Here is a 15,453-nt window from a genome sequence, read left to right as displayed (position 1 = left end):
GTCGGTAATCCAGCACTAACAAGTATGGTAGCACAAGCCCAGGGACAGCTATATGCTACTGGGCATATGTAGACCATATTCGCACAGGTGCAATACAGCCACGCTTGTACATGGATGGGAGCAGGACGAAAAAACAATTAGCAGGCCTCGGGCAGCCGTGGTGAACTCAACTATGATCTGGGAAGCTTCTAGAGCATCAAGAGGTTTCCCACTACTTAGTTAAGTGTCTAATTTTTTCTTTTTTTGTCAGGAAATATGGTCACTTTTCTACATTGGTTATATGACCAAAAGTCAAACCTTTAAAATACATTTTCACTAAAACAATATCTGTGATCTGTGTGTGTGGTATGTGTATGAGCATTCATTTTCATTATTTCAGTATTGTTTTCCACGAATAAAGTCTTAACATTTTGAACATCGTCAGGCACCCAACTTCCCAGCAAGGCCCAAAGCACAACTTCCTGTTTTCAGTGGTTCTAACATCCCATAGACTAGAGATGGATGGAGATGGAGATTGAGTGTGCCTAGCACTGGTGAATGAAAGCATGGACCATGGGGGTGGAAAGGGTGGAAGCCTGGCAAAGGGGAGGAGGCTGTACCCATCACTGCCTATGGAAAACAGTGGTAGAGGTGACTGGAAGCATCATATGGTAGTGCTGAGCTAGACAACTCTAGACATTCCACCTATTTGGATATTTTAAAGATTTTGCCTAGCTTTTTTGAGTCTGGGTTTATTATACATCAAACCTCCAGATGCATTTTTTCAGTTTGTGCTCCAACAACTTATTTAAGTGTAAAAGTGTAAAGCCATCCAAAACCCCCCTTTTTCAGGTTTGGATACAGTGAGGTAGAGTTAGAGCATGTATCTGTTGTTTATTGATTTTAATAATCCTTAGGTTTTGAAGTCTTGAAACTTTTGTTTTTCAGACCGCACATGGGACAAGTGTCAAAGAATTTTGTGCAGCTGTGACAAAGAACTAGCCGACTGCTTGAGAAAATCACGTTATAACAAAAAGTATTCTCTTTATCCCAACTTCTTGTGTGGACTGAGAAACATGTCCTGCAGAATCTATAAAGGGTAGAATAGAATGTACTTCATGGCAAAATGTCTTGTTTTTATTATGCCAAATTGAGGAAAATGTTTTAGTCAACATTCTGTTTTGCCTTATCTTAATATACAAATTAAATGCGTTTTACTGTTTCAACCTGCAAAATGCAATCCACTCCTTTGTATGGATAAGCGCAACGGGAAGAACTTGAGTTGATATTTTAATTAAAACATAACCATCTTTTGACCTTCAGGCGGGTTTTACACCTTGCCAGAGTGTTATAGTGTGATGCACCGCGCCCATTGCATCGCACCGCAACGCCAAAACCTACATTCATATGACCCTGTGGCAGAGTGCGCTGACAGGGTCATATGAATAGCTCCCTTCGCCGCCCCTCATCCAGTGATGTACTCCCTGCTGGACTGGAAGTACGTCACTGGGATTCCTAGGTTCCCTGTCGTATTGTGCGTTGTTCCGCTTATGCGAGTCACAAATTTAACATATCTATGTTGCCCACCGACTTCCATGCATTCCACCACTGCTGCGTCGGCGTAGATAGTCGCATGGTAATGCGCTGTTGATTTTGTGGCGGGTCGGGAACTTTCGGTGCAATGCAATGTGATGGGGTAAGTGTACTAGGCCCTATAGACTTTCATTGCTGTTGCATTACCCTGAGTGCAGATAGGGTAACACAATGCAAAGAAAGAGGCCTAGTGTGAAAGGGGCAGCAAACTGATTGAAAAGTCCACTACAATGTAGTGGAGATTCCAAGAGAACCTATCATACTGCAGCAAATTATAGTGTATATGTCCAGTTCTAAAACATGGTATCAGCAACAGTATTTTAAAGTAAAACTCTACTTTTACTGAGAACAACCCTCTTCTGGCCAAATCTTTACATTGAAAGCATTTTTAGCATGACATGAAGATCCTTATCTGCTTCTGTAGTGCATGTGCCAACCCAAACCTCTGCAAAAATTAACAAATATCAGAGTCAGTCTGCTATTAACAAATAAGGGTAGCTATGCTCATGCTACTGGGAATTAACCTTGCTAAAATGGGTACAATTTTTTCATCAGATGTGATCTTTCAAAGTGATTTTTATGATCAAATTGTACAGAAAAGTGTGCAGTCTGTGGTGAAAATCAATGTTAAACAATTCTATGGTTGATTGGAACAGAAAATGTAATTGATCCGAATGTTGGATTTTACATTTGAATCATAAGAGAGAAAATGCCATAAATGACCCGTTTATGGGAACAATCCTAAATATCTTCCGATTACATTAGATCATAAAAATTGCATAGAAAGATTGCATTTGATAAAAGAATTGTACTATTACCAGGCACCTTAACACCCAGCACTCAAAACATATGCTTACAATAAGCTACAAAACTGATATTAATAAAAGTAACTGAGCTGTCAGAAAATGGAGGTTCTGTTTCCAAAGCATACTGCAAAATATTTTTTTTGCAATTCATGGGTTCTTCCTTAGAAATGGTCCCTACTCTACCTAAACCAGTCAGCAGACAAGCAAACTTTTCATGCTCTAGAACCTAATTTTCAGGCTAAGTCAATTTTATTTCTTCAAGTAAACCTGAGACGGGGGGATATAATAAAAAATGTATATATACCTTGGGATGCCTCCAGCACCCTCCGACCTTATCACTCCCTCGCTGCCGTCCTCCGCTGCCTTCAGCCTTCGCAAAATTGCCTTAGAAAGTCCTCCGGTCTGGGGCATGCTGCGCAGGCAGTGTTGGGCTGTGCGCACTCCCCCATCGTGCTCCTATAGATGGGAGCATTCTGCGCCTGAACAGTAGTACTGCGTAGGTGCAGAATACTCCCGGCCACAGGAGCGAGCACAGCCTGATTGCGCCTGCATGGACTTGCCCCGACTGGACAACTTACCAGGGCCAGTTGCGGAGGCTGCAAGCAGCAGAGAACAGCAGCTTGGGAGTAATCAGGCCAAAGGGGGCTGGAGGAAACCCCAGGTATGTATATATTTTTTATATCTCCCATCTCAGGTACATTTTAACCTTTAAACAAAGGGACCACATGCATGCACATAAATCAGTATACAGTATATCTTCATAACACCAGCTTGAAACTCAAGTTCTAGAGCATGAAGCGTTTGTGTGCTGACTAGCATATGTACAAAAGGGGCCAACTCTAAGGAGGGAACCGCAAAGTGGTGAATTGGCAGAGTACAAAATATTTTGTGGTCTGTTTTGGAAATTAGGTTCATACACACCTACTAACTATCTGTCCAACTATCTGCCAAACTTGTCTGTTAAGCCCCATTCACATGCTCAACAGCGGTCTTTTGTGCAGCACAATTGTCAAACAGCTTTTGTCGTGAAACAAGTTGAAACAACTAAAAAAAGTATTTTGCTATTGGTCAAAAAGCTGATAGGACTGATAAGAAGTCAATCCAACTGTTGGATTGACTTCTTATCAGTCTAATCAGCTGTTTGAACAATAGCAAAATACTTTTTTTTAGTTGTTTCAACTTGTTTCACAACAAAAGTTGTATTGGGCTTAACAGACAAGTTTGGCAGATAGTTGTACATATAGTTGGCAGGTGTGTATGAACCTTCAAATTCAGATTGCTATTGACTTTGTTTATTGCCTGCTATTGACTTGCTTGGTTTTCAGTGGCACCTGTGCAGTATGAAAATAGTGACATTAAGCGCAGCACAATTGTTGAACAACTTTTGCTGTGAAACAAGTTGAAAATGCTAAAAAAAGTATTTTGCTATTGTTCAAAAAGCTGATAAGACTGATAAGAAGTCAGTCCAACAGTTGGATTGACTTCTTATCAGTCTTATCAGCTTTTTGAACAATAGCAAAATACTTTTTTTAGCTGTTTCCATGGCCGGCCTTTGACCTGAGCGACTGGAGCGGTCGCTCAGGGCGCCGGCTTCCAGGGCGGCGTACGTGATGTGCATTCAACTGGCACTGGCCCCATTTCTACCTGCTGGCTGCAGACTCTGGGTCCGTCTGTGGCCGCTGCAAGTGGTAACTCCACCCCCTGGTGCTGCTGGGGGTGATGGGGCAGAGACTCCAGAAACCTGCTGGTGCCTCTTGCTGAGTCTGTGTGAGCTGAGCGTGCCAGTAGCGCCGCCTCTCGTTTACAGGTGATGTATGCGCTGTGCACTAATCAGAGAGAGAGATCTGGTTGTCACTCCTGACTCCTAGCCATTTTCTGTCCCCAGCTACAAGCAGAAAAGTAAGATTCCCCAACTGCCTTCTGATTGGGGAAGGGGGGGGGGGGGTATATATATGCTAAAAGGGAATTTGCTTGTATACTATAAACTATTTATCTGCCTAGCTATATACACTACGGGAGTATCTGTTTATATATACCAGTGTTTCTCAACATTTTATTGGTATGTACCCCTTTTAAAACCCTGTACTCACCAAGTACCCCCTGACATAGTAAACATTATACATTATCTCAAGTACCCCTTGACAAATATATATTTAATGTACATGATAATTGGTTCTAAACGATTACCAATCATTTACTATTACTTTTAATTAGCTAAAATACTAATCTGATCTTGTTTAAATAAGATTTATAATTTTCTAAAACTCTAAATTTGTTATTCTTGGTTAAGTATATCAAGCCCAAGTACCCCCTGTAACCATCAGAAGTACCCCCTGGGGTACACATACCACACGATGAGAACCTAGGATATATACTAAAGGTGGATCTGCCTACATACTCTAAAGGGGGGGGGGGGATCTGCCTATATACACTAAAGGGGGGGGGGGGATCTGCTCATATACACTGAAAGGGAATCTGACTATAAACACTAAAGGGGAGGATCTGCCTATATATACTAAAGGGGGGATCTGCCTATATACACTAAAAGGGGGGGTGGTGTGCCTATATAAACTAAGCGGGGGAATCTGCTTATATACACCAAAGGGGGAATCTGCCTATATGCACTAAAGGGGATCTTGCACATGGCCGTGTGTGTTTGCACATGCACAACGAGGATGAATTTGGGAAAGGGGGGGACCAAAATCTGGTTATGCTCAGGACGCTGTAAAACCTATGGCCGGCCCTGGAGCCTGTTTCAACTTGTTTCACAACAAAAGTTGTTCAACAATTGTGCTGCATAAAAGACTGCTGTTGAGCATGTGTATGGAGCTTTAGGCAAAACATAGAAAATAGGGATTAAGTAGCACAGACATCTGTTTCAGAGGGTGTCGTTCTCCAGTAGGTCAAATACATTTTTGGTGGCAGGTCCGGATTTACCTCACATGAGGAGCCTATAGGCACAGATGTCCTGGCACCTTAGACTTCAACCTCCATGAACCTACAAACCCCCGCCGAACGACACCACAAGTGTGCTGGCTGGCCCACCTGTCACTTCTCCCGTATTTCCCTTGCCTGTTATAGGTAGCTACTGCTGCCCCTTAGTATTAGGTAGCCATAAGTACCTCAATATTAAGTAGTTAGAGGTGCCCCCCATGCATTAGCTACAGGGCCGCCATCAGAAATTTTGGGGCCCCTTACACATCAGGCCTGCCCCACCCTCCCAGGGCCCACCCACTGGTTGCTGTGCCTGCCCACTAATCACCCCACCCCCGTGTCCGTGCGCGAAGTGCGCTGTGGCAAAAAATGTGCATGGCTTCAACACTGAAGAAAGCGGCATGCACAGCCTGATGCGGCAAAAAGTGGGCGTGCCCATGGTATGTTGTGGGTTGAGCCAAATACTAGCCCATATGCAATTCACTTTTTCTCCTAAGTTTTTTACCCTAGGTGATAATGTTTCATCTTCTAGTAAAACATTTTTTTCAGCATTTCACATTTGAAAAAAAAAACACCAGAAAAAGTACTGCCCAAATTATTTTGTGCATTTTCTTGCTTGCCGGGAGTTTAAAGGGCATTTTATTGTCAACAAGGTGTGAAAATATCAACTTAGAAAAAACTAAGAAGAAAAAGTGAATTGCAAATGGTCCTATGTCTCAAAGTATATAAATGGTCAGTACTGGTCCACCTAGTTAGAGCTGCTTGGGGAATTATGTCAGTTCAGTGGAGATCAAAAAAATCTTTCAGTTTTGTCTCTGTGGTCCAGAGTTAATGCCAATGGACAAATGTAGGAAATTACGGCAGTTAATGGCTCTTAAAAGGTCAAATACATTTTTGGTGGCAGGCCCGGATTTACCTCACAGGAGGAGCCTATAGGCACAGATGTCCTGGCACCTTAGACTTCACCCTCCATTAGCCTACAAACCCCCACCGAACCACACCGCAAGTGTTCTGGCTGGCCCACTGTCACTTCTCCCGTATTTCCCTTGCCTGTTACTGTTATAGGTAGCTACTGCTGCCCCTTAGTATTAGGTATAGCCATAAGATCCTCAATATTAAGTAGTTAGAGGTGCCCCCCATGTATTAGCTACAGGACCACCATCAGAAATTTTGGGGCCCCTCACACATCAGGCCTGCCCCGCCCCCCCCCCAGGGCCCAACCACTGGTTGCTGTGCCTGCCCACTAACCACCCCACCCCCGTGTCCGTGCGCGAAGTGCGCTAGGGCAAAAAATGTGCATGGCTCCAACACTGAAGAAAGCGGCATGCACAGCGTGATGCAGCAAAAAGTGGGCGTGACCGTGGCATGTTGTGGGTTGAGCCAAATACTAGCAAAATACAGGTAGTCCCTAGTTAAAAAATTAGATAGTGACTTGTAGGTCTGTTCTTATCTTTTATCCGTTCTCTTTTGTCCCCCTCTTTTCTTCCTGTCCCCCTCTGTCTCACCTCAGTTTGTGCCTCTTTTGTGTCCCTTTGTGTGACCTCATGTTCCCATCTCATCTCTTTTCTCCCTGTGCCTCTTTTGTCTGCCTCTGTTCCCCTGTGCCTCTTTTATAACCCCGTGTTACCTCTTGTCCACTTCTGTCTCAGCTCGTCTCCCTGCCCTAGCCGGGTGTAGCTGCCCCCAGTATAGGTATCCAGGCATAGGTGCCCCGAGTATAGGTAGCCAGGTATAGGTTTCCCCAGTATAAGTAGCCAGCTATTGGTGGTGCCCCAGTATAGGAAGCCTGGTGTAGATGCCCCCAGTATAGGTAGCCTGGTATAGCTGGTGCCCCAGTATAGGCCAGCAAGATACAGGTGCCCAAATTATAGGTATTCAGCTATAGGTGGTGCCCCGGTTAGGTAGCCTGGTATAGTGCCCCAGTATAGGTAGCCTGGTATGGGTGGTGTGGACTGTGGAGATATATTGAGGTGCTGATGATATTAGGGAGTACAGAAACATATTCTATCATTTTTATGTCTGCTGTATATCTTTCAGAGGTGGATGTCAGCCAGTATGGCTTGAAGATATTGGCAGCTAGCTTCATGGACTGTTAATGTGATTGGGGGTGGGTGTCAATAGACAGACAAAAGGGAACCTCATTACCTGTTTCTGGCTGTCCAGAGGAACTGTACACTGTGATCTTTTGTATTAATGTAGACAGCTGCCATTGTCTTCAGTGAATGGACCAGTCACCTTCAATAGGCAAGGAAGCGGCTCATTAGGCCACTAGCAGTCACTTTGATCTGCTGCCCCAGGTGTGATTGTCTGCGTCTGCCTACCGGCAATTACAGGCAAACTGCTACCTGTAACCAGAATGCCTTCTTTTCATGTATGTGCTAAAATACACTTTAACCAAGGAAATAATGTGGAGGAAGCCTTTTGATGTCTGGTAGGATACAATCTCACCTATTGAATTCTGAAACTTTCAAGAAGCTAAAACAGGAACCCCTTTGAAGTTTGCATATCACAGGAAAGATTATAACAAGCGTTCGGTGATGTCACAAACGGGGAAACTGCATTAGTTCCTGGGGGCTGGACATTAAATGCCCTAGGGGACACTTCAGAATATAAAAAGCAGAGACAGATACCTAGTGATCATCTTCTCTTGGAGGTAGCGCTTTAGCTAGAGATGATCGCGACTCCTGGTCGAAACGGCGTCCTCCCGTCAAACAACGTTCTAAGCTGGTAACGTTCTTTTTTCCCCGTTTATTTTTACGCAAATATCCGTGTGTGTATTTTTGTAACTTTTATCTTGTAACTTTTTTAATTTGTTTTTTGTACATCTTCTGTATATATTATTTTCTGCATTGTTCTATGTTTTTATGGAATATTAAATCGTTATTTAATAAGCTAGACTTCTGCGGTACTAAACTAACACTCATAGCCTAGAGGAGACTGCAGTGTAGCTGTGTATAAGTCTGTGCCTAATTGTATGCTTGAGCAACACTACCGAATGAAATTGTAATTGCATTGTGTGTATGGGGCACTTCTGCGCTCGACAGCCGAGTGGGAAGTCTAACAGTATCGTTCGGAACGACTGTTAGTGGTTTTGCTGCACGACAGTGTAGCTTGCATTACAAATCATTGTCTGACTGTGCTGTGTTACTGTACAATTGTACTGTGTGTGTGGGTGCGTGGCATTCTCGTATTCGGCCTAAGCGCAAAGCTGACCCAAATACGAAAACGCAGATTGCGTGTTTAGCCCTCGACAGCTGAGGGGAAGTGTCTAGCAATGCTAGTGGTGGCAGTGGGAAGTGTTTGAGGAGTTCCAGCCTTGTTTGTAGCTTAAATAAGGCTGTTCCCCGCTTAATCTGGTAAAACCCGCAGTCGGGAACCGTATAAGCAGGCGTGCCGCGGGCCGGTTCCTGACAGGTGGTGCACCAGTATAGGTTAGCCAGGTACAGGTGTCCCCAATATTGCTAGCAAGCTATAGGTGCCCTAGTATAAATAGCCAAGTATAAGTGGTGCCCCAGTATAGGAAGCCAGGTACAGGTGGTGACCTCAGTATAGGTAGCCAGGTATAGGTGGTGCCCCAGTATAGGTAGCTAGGTATAGGTGGTGTCCCAGTATAGGTAGCCTGAAACAAGATATAGGTGGTGTCCTAGTATAGAAAGTCCACTGTAGCGGGCTCACTCATCTGCTCCGTACGTTCAAGTGCAAGAGGCCAGTTCAGGCGGCAGGCAAGGATGGTCCAATAACAGGCAGAGGTCAAAATCCAGGTAATCCAATACAACAAGACAGCGCAGTACAGAGCAACCAGCAAACTAGAGCTATCATGGGCAAGATGCAAGTGTCATGGCAAGGTTTAAATACTGACAGCATCTAATCAGTGGCCGGCCACATGCACACAACAGCCAATCCCACGCAGGCATTAATCAGCTGACACAGGTGGCAATATATGCCAGCTGACCCAAGCAGTACTGACCAGCAAAACCTCCTGACTGTGTGTCAGCCATAGCACACTGGTCAAGAGCATCGCCTCTAATGTGAGAGACCAGGGTTCAATCCCAGGCAGGGTCAGCATACATCATTTTATATTTAATAAATAAAACCCCTGCCTGAGTGTCAGCTGACTATCCTGTCATCTGACACTACTAGGGTGACCATATTTTGATTTCCAAAAAGAGGACGATCACAACAGCATGTGTGAGTGGTCATGGGTGGGGCCAAATATACAAGACCTTAGCAGTGTTCTGTCCAACTTCGTGGGCATGGAGGGACGTTTTTTTTTTCTCCAGACCACATGGTGGAGGGCCAGCCAACCACAAAATGCAATCAGATTCGCAGGAGAATTCCCCACAAAATGCAATGAGATTGGCAGCAGATTTCCCCACAAATGTGCGGACAAGGTATATGTCCGCAGTATAGGTTAGATAGGAATATGGCCCCAGTATAGGTTAGATAGGAATATGGCCCCAGTATAGGTTAGTGTCATGATTCTGTTGCATTGGTATACAATGCAAGGGAATCGCAAGGAAGATTGCTCTGTCAGTATGCAAGAAACACTGAGACTGGAATTAAAGGAATAACCATAAAGATTTATTGTAATCAGCATAAATGTTGCACATTTAGTTCATGCACAGAGTTATGCAACTAAACAGTTACACAGCTTACAAACAAACAATCAGCATTAAGGCCTGGAACCCACTGAAAACCGCAAACGCAAAACGCAACCGCTAGCGTTTTGTCTGAGCGGTTTGCAAGCGGATTCATGCGCGTTTTTGGTCGTGTTTTGCAACATTGTATTTTTTTCCCCAGCGGGTGCCTAGCGTTTTGCGTTTTTATCCTGATTGGTCCTGTGAATTATTTTTCATTTTGTTACAGTGTGCTGAACCGCAAAACGCTAGCAAAACCGCTCAGTTTAGGTTTTGCTGAGCGTTTCCGCTAGCGGTTCAATACTTTACATTGAAGCGCTAACGCTCCCAAAATGCTGCATGTCCTGCGTTTGCGTTTCTGAGAAACGCAAACGCTCCTGTGGAAGTTGCCCCATCCATTAACATTAGCCCAGCGTTTTGGCAAACTGCTAGCATATCGCAGTGCTGCCAAAACGCTGCCAAAAGCGCTCCTGTGGGTTCCAGCCCTAAGATCATGCAGAGAGTCAAACAAACAGGACGCATAAACAAGATTAAGTTTATGCAGAGAATCTGACCATCAGAATGCATACACCATTAGCATTAAGTTTATGCAGAGAATTACTCTATCAGGATGCATAAACAATCAGTATTAAGTTTATGCAGAGAATCATGCAGACATCAGGCAAGTAATATAAGCAATGGAGCAACTGGAAACTAACACATAATCAGAATATATCAGGTATTGCAGATGCTATGGACCCCCTGCATATAGGATAATATGCAAAGGTATCCAAGCATAACAATATAGTGTGCACACTGAACCCCAAACCTGACTAATATATACACATGAGAATCATATACATTATATACAGAGACAAAGCATCAGAATTATAATCGGCAGGCAACGGAATGTCAAACATGCAGGGTCAAACCAGAGATACAAACAAGATACAAATCGCTTAGGCAAAGGGTTAGTCAAAAACAGAAAACAGGTCAAACACGATAATTACAAATACAAAGCTGAGCAAGACAGGAAGGCTAGGACTCAGGATCAGGAACTGACTTTGATGAGCTAGCACAGAGTGGTCTGTAAAGGCAGCTTAAATAGTGTCCAAAAAGTCAGATGACAGAGTCCAGGTGATCACAGAGCTGCCCTCATTAAATCTGCAATAACAGTTCTTGTGAGTGAGACCTCTGCTGGTGGCAGAAGATACTTCCAGCAGTTTCAAACTCTGAGGACACAGATGACATCTGCTGGCGAAATGGAGGAAGTTCATCAATAGTTCAGGAAATTCGCCAGCAGATGCATTTTGTGACAGTTAGATAGGAATATGGCCCCACTATAGCTTAGATAGGTATATGCCCCCAGTATAGCTTAGATAAGTATATGCCCCCAGTATAGCTTAGATAGGTATATGCCCCCAGTATAGCTTAGATAGGTATATGCCCCCAGTATAGCTCAGATAGGTATATGCTCCCAGTGTAGCAGATAGGTATATGCCCCCAGTATAGCTTAGATAGGTATATGCCCCCAGTGTAGGTTAGATAGGTATATGCCCCCAGTGTAGCTTAGATAGGTATATGCCCCCAGTGTAGCTTAGATAGGTATATGCCCCCAGTGTAGCTTAGATAGGTATATGCCCCCAGTGTAGCTTAGATAGGTATATGCCCCCAGTGTAGCTTAGATAGGTATATGCCCTCAGTGTAGGTTAGATAGGTATATGCCCTCAGTGTAGCTTAGATAGGTATATGTCCTCAGTGTAGGTTAGATAGGTATATGCCCCCAGTGTAGCTTAGATAGGTATATGCCCTCAGTGTAGGTTAGATAGGTATATGCCCCCAGTGTAGCTTAGATAGGTATATGCCCTCAGTGTAGGTTAGATAGGTATATGCCCCCAGTGTAGGTTAGATAGTTATATGCCCCCAGTGTAGCTTAGATAGGTATATGCCCTCAGTGTAGGTTAGATAGGTATATGCCCTCAGTGTAGGTTAGGTAGGTTAGATAGGTAGATGCCTCCCCCCCCCCCCCCATATGGCCAGGAGGGTGTGCGCAGCGGCGGGGAGAGAGAAGTTTCCACTTACCTGCCTGGATTCTGCAGAGAACTTCCATCTTCAGCCTCTCCCGGCGCGAGTCGCATTGGTAAGAGATCCCCCTGGGGGCGCTGTTACCATACCGACAGACGCCGGGACAGGAAGTAGATAGTAGCTGGCAGGATCGAGGAAGGTAAGTGGGAAACTCTCTCTCCCGCCGTTCCGCCAGGTTCCCGCACGCCCGGTGTCCGCCCGCCGCCAGCAGCAGCAGAGCGAGGCCCCAAGTGGGGGGCGTGCATCGCCTATATGCTGGCGCCGCCCCTGCGTGAGCTCTTCCCCGGGCATTTAAAAAAAACGGCCGGATGCCCCGGACAGGTCTGAAAAAGAGGACCTGTCCGGGGAAAAGAGGACGCATGGTCACCCTAGACACTACCTCTGTCGCCGCCTCAGACCATACTGCGTCCGAGAGGAGCGAGAAATCCGTCCACCAGTATGCGCATCACCAGCAAAGGACGGCTGCCGAGATGCGGAAGTGCCAGGACGCGAGCCACTCATGGCAGAGACAATCCTGGAGGTAAGTTCCTTACACACAGTTTGATCAGAGAAATACCCTCTATTACCTTTCTTTAGCCCTGAAGTTTACTTGCTACACTCTAACAGTCTATGGCCCATATGCACTGAACTTTTTCTCCTAAGTTTTCCCCTAGGTGATAATGTTTCATCCTCTATTAACATTTTTTTTTCAGCATTTCACATTTGAAAAAAAAAAACACCAAAAATAGTAGAAAAAGTACTACCCAAATAATTTTGTGCATTTTCTTGCTTGCTGGGGGTTTAAAAGGCATTTTATTGTCAACAAGCTGTGAAAATATCAACTTGGGTCTATGTCTCAAAGTATATAAATGGTCAGTACTGGTCCACCTAGTTAGTGCTGCTTGGGGAACTATCTCAGTTCAGTGGTGATCAAAAAATCTTTCAGTTTTGTCTCAGTGGTGGTCTAGAGTTAATGCCAATGGAAAAATGGAGGAAATTATGGGAGGTAATAAATACTTCCAGGTAGTCAGACACAAGGCGCCTAATTTAAAAAACAGCTTTATTTTTGCATAAAAATATTCAAATGCAACACGTTTCGTGGGACAACCCAGCAGGGCCGGTTTAAGCCACACGGGGGCCCTGGGGCAAAAGTAACTTGGGGCTCCCCTACATCCCCCCCTACATCCGTCAGCCCCCAAACCGATTGCTGCCCCTCGTGGTCTCGCATAGACTTTTCCCATGGCCCCCGCACATTGTGTAGCTCAGCTGCCTTGTAATAAGTCATCTGTATCAGCTGCTCCATCCTGTGCTTTGCCTTCAGCCCTGCTGCCTGTGTCTCCTCCATCCGGCACATGTTACATGTAAATAACATGCAGTGGGTCATAGAGGCAGGCAGCGTGGCTGAAGAGGGAGTACAGGATGGAGCTGCTGCAGGGACAGGTGAGTTATTACAAGGGAGCTGGGTAGGGGTGTAACTACATCAGGCCCCTCTGCAGAGATTTGTTGGTGGACACCCTCCTTGGACCAGAACAGAGACATACCAGCAGAATCTATCAGTAAAGAAAATAAGAGTGTCGCCCAAGAATGCCCCACAAAGCTACGTATGCCATGTTCCAACAAGCTATTCAGTTAACTATTCAGACATTTAAAAAAAATCACCAGGATTGCACTTTCATTTAGCTTTCCTGTATGACAAGAAGACACGGACACCCAGCACTAGGGAAAGATGGAAACAAAGGTGAATGAAGGAGGCTGGTGCACACCCAGAGGGCTTTTGAGCATTTTTCAAATCGACAGTGATTTGGAAAGCACTTGGCTAATGTTACCCTATGAGGGTGTTCTCACAGCAGTGTTGTGATTTTTTCTAAATCGCAGGTGTATACTGCATGTAGCATTTTTTGGAGCGATTCATTCAAAAATCGCTCTGAAAATAGTTTCACAAAATCACACTCACAAATTGCTAGCAATTGCTATTGCGATTTTGGCGTGTACTAGCCCAGAGAGAGGAGGAGTGGAGAGAAATTGAGAATAGCCTGAGATGGAGCAGAGCGATCATCTGTATTGCATTCTCACATCACACAAAGGCTACTTGCCTGTAATAGGATTCCTGTCCCTGCTGGTCTCTCATACAAGTCAGAAAGCAGCCCTCCTGGAGTCTAGGGACTGTCAAAAACTTTTCAACTTGTATAACACCTTATCAGCACATGCAGTCATTATAACAATGGGGAGAGACCAGACAGATTTTTGCCCATGGACCCTCCAGGCAAGCTCTGCATCATGTTGTGTATATTTATCAGCTTGCCTGCCCTCTAATTGCACTTTTATCAGCCAGCCTAGAGTTTCACATTGCCTTACAACAACAAATCTCAATACACCAGACAGGCCCTAAATCACTGAATGAAAGGCGGCCTGGGGGAGATTGCCCCCCCCCCCCTCTGGCCAGTGTGGGCCTGCCTGCCCACAGAGGCTGGAGCCTCTCCAGCCTCTGCCTCGGCCCGGCCCTGAGTGTGGTTGATGGTCTAGGGGGTAAGACAGATACCTACTACCATGTAGTGTGGTTCATGGTCTAGAGGGTAAGACAGATACCTACTACACACTGCATCCTGGGTTCAAATCCCAGCTATGGTATATAAGCATGCTTTTCAAAAAGTACAAATCCTCAATCATGCTACTTTTTCTATTGAATTGATCATAATGGTAGTATGGTTTATGCTAGGCCAGCTTTAGCATGTAGTGTGGCTCATGGTCTAGAGGGTAAGACAGATACCTACTACACACTGTGTCCTGGGTTCAAATCCCAGCTATGGTATATAAGCTGTTTTGAAAATCTGCAATTCCCTACTTGATGATATAAGAGGATGGATGGATGGATGGAGGAGGAGGAGAGAGTATAAAATTTCCACGGAATTCCGTTTGAGAGGTATAGGAATTCCGTTTCGACCACCGGAATCGGAATTAATCTAATTCCGGCCGGAATCACGGAATTAATAATTCCGCGGAATTTTCCGACCATCCCTACAACTGAGCTGAACATGCAGGCATATGGGAACAGAAAGACCACCTGGGGGGGCCAGCAGAGGTCAGAGGCCCTGGGGCATTTGCCTCTATGGTAGCGCAGGATCTGCAACCCAGGCAAAAATATTGGTATCTGGAAGGCATAAAACAGTGTACCCAGGTACTGCATTCTGACATACAAGGTAAATATAAAACAATTTTGGCAAAACCCTTCCCTAACAGCTGAATGAAATAAATAAGTAAAATATGACAGTTATGATAATCGCAAGTATCAACCATAAAAACGACCACTGCAGACAAAAAATAATTATGCTAGTCTGTTAAAAGGACCCTGAGCAGAGGTATAAAATGAAAATCTGAACTTACATGGGGCTTCCTCCAGACCCCCCAACCCCCCCCCCCCCCCCCGCCCCCTGTAGCCCACGAGGTCCCTCAGCATCATCTGG

General features: G+C 44.9%; 1 protein-coding gene across 1 annotated transcript in view; it reads left to right on the top strand.

The window, feature by feature from the left end:
• The window catches only part of LOC137524637 (phospholipase A2-like), a 52,757-nt gene extending 51,089 nt beyond the window's left edge, over positions 1 to 1,668 (top strand). Inside the window, exon 4 of the mRNA XM_068244743.1 lies at positions 928 to 1,668. Within this exon, the coding sequence (XP_068100844.1) occupies positions 928 to 1,082 (155 nt within the window). The 3' untranslated portion in view covers positions 1,083 to 1,668. The remainder of the gene's footprint in view (positions 1 to 927) is intronic.
• Positions 1,669 to 15,453: the final 13,785 nt, after the last annotated feature.

This window comes from Hyperolius riggenbachi, chromosome 7 (assembly GCF_040937935.1).
Source record: "Hyperolius riggenbachi isolate aHypRig1 chromosome 7, aHypRig1.pri, whole genome shotgun sequence".
Classification (NCBI taxonomy): Eukaryota; Metazoa; Chordata; class Amphibia; order Anura; family Hyperoliidae; genus Hyperolius; species Hyperolius riggenbachi.
Note: the sequence above shows the minus strand (reverse complement) of the source record. Positions and strands in the feature narration are given on the sequence as shown.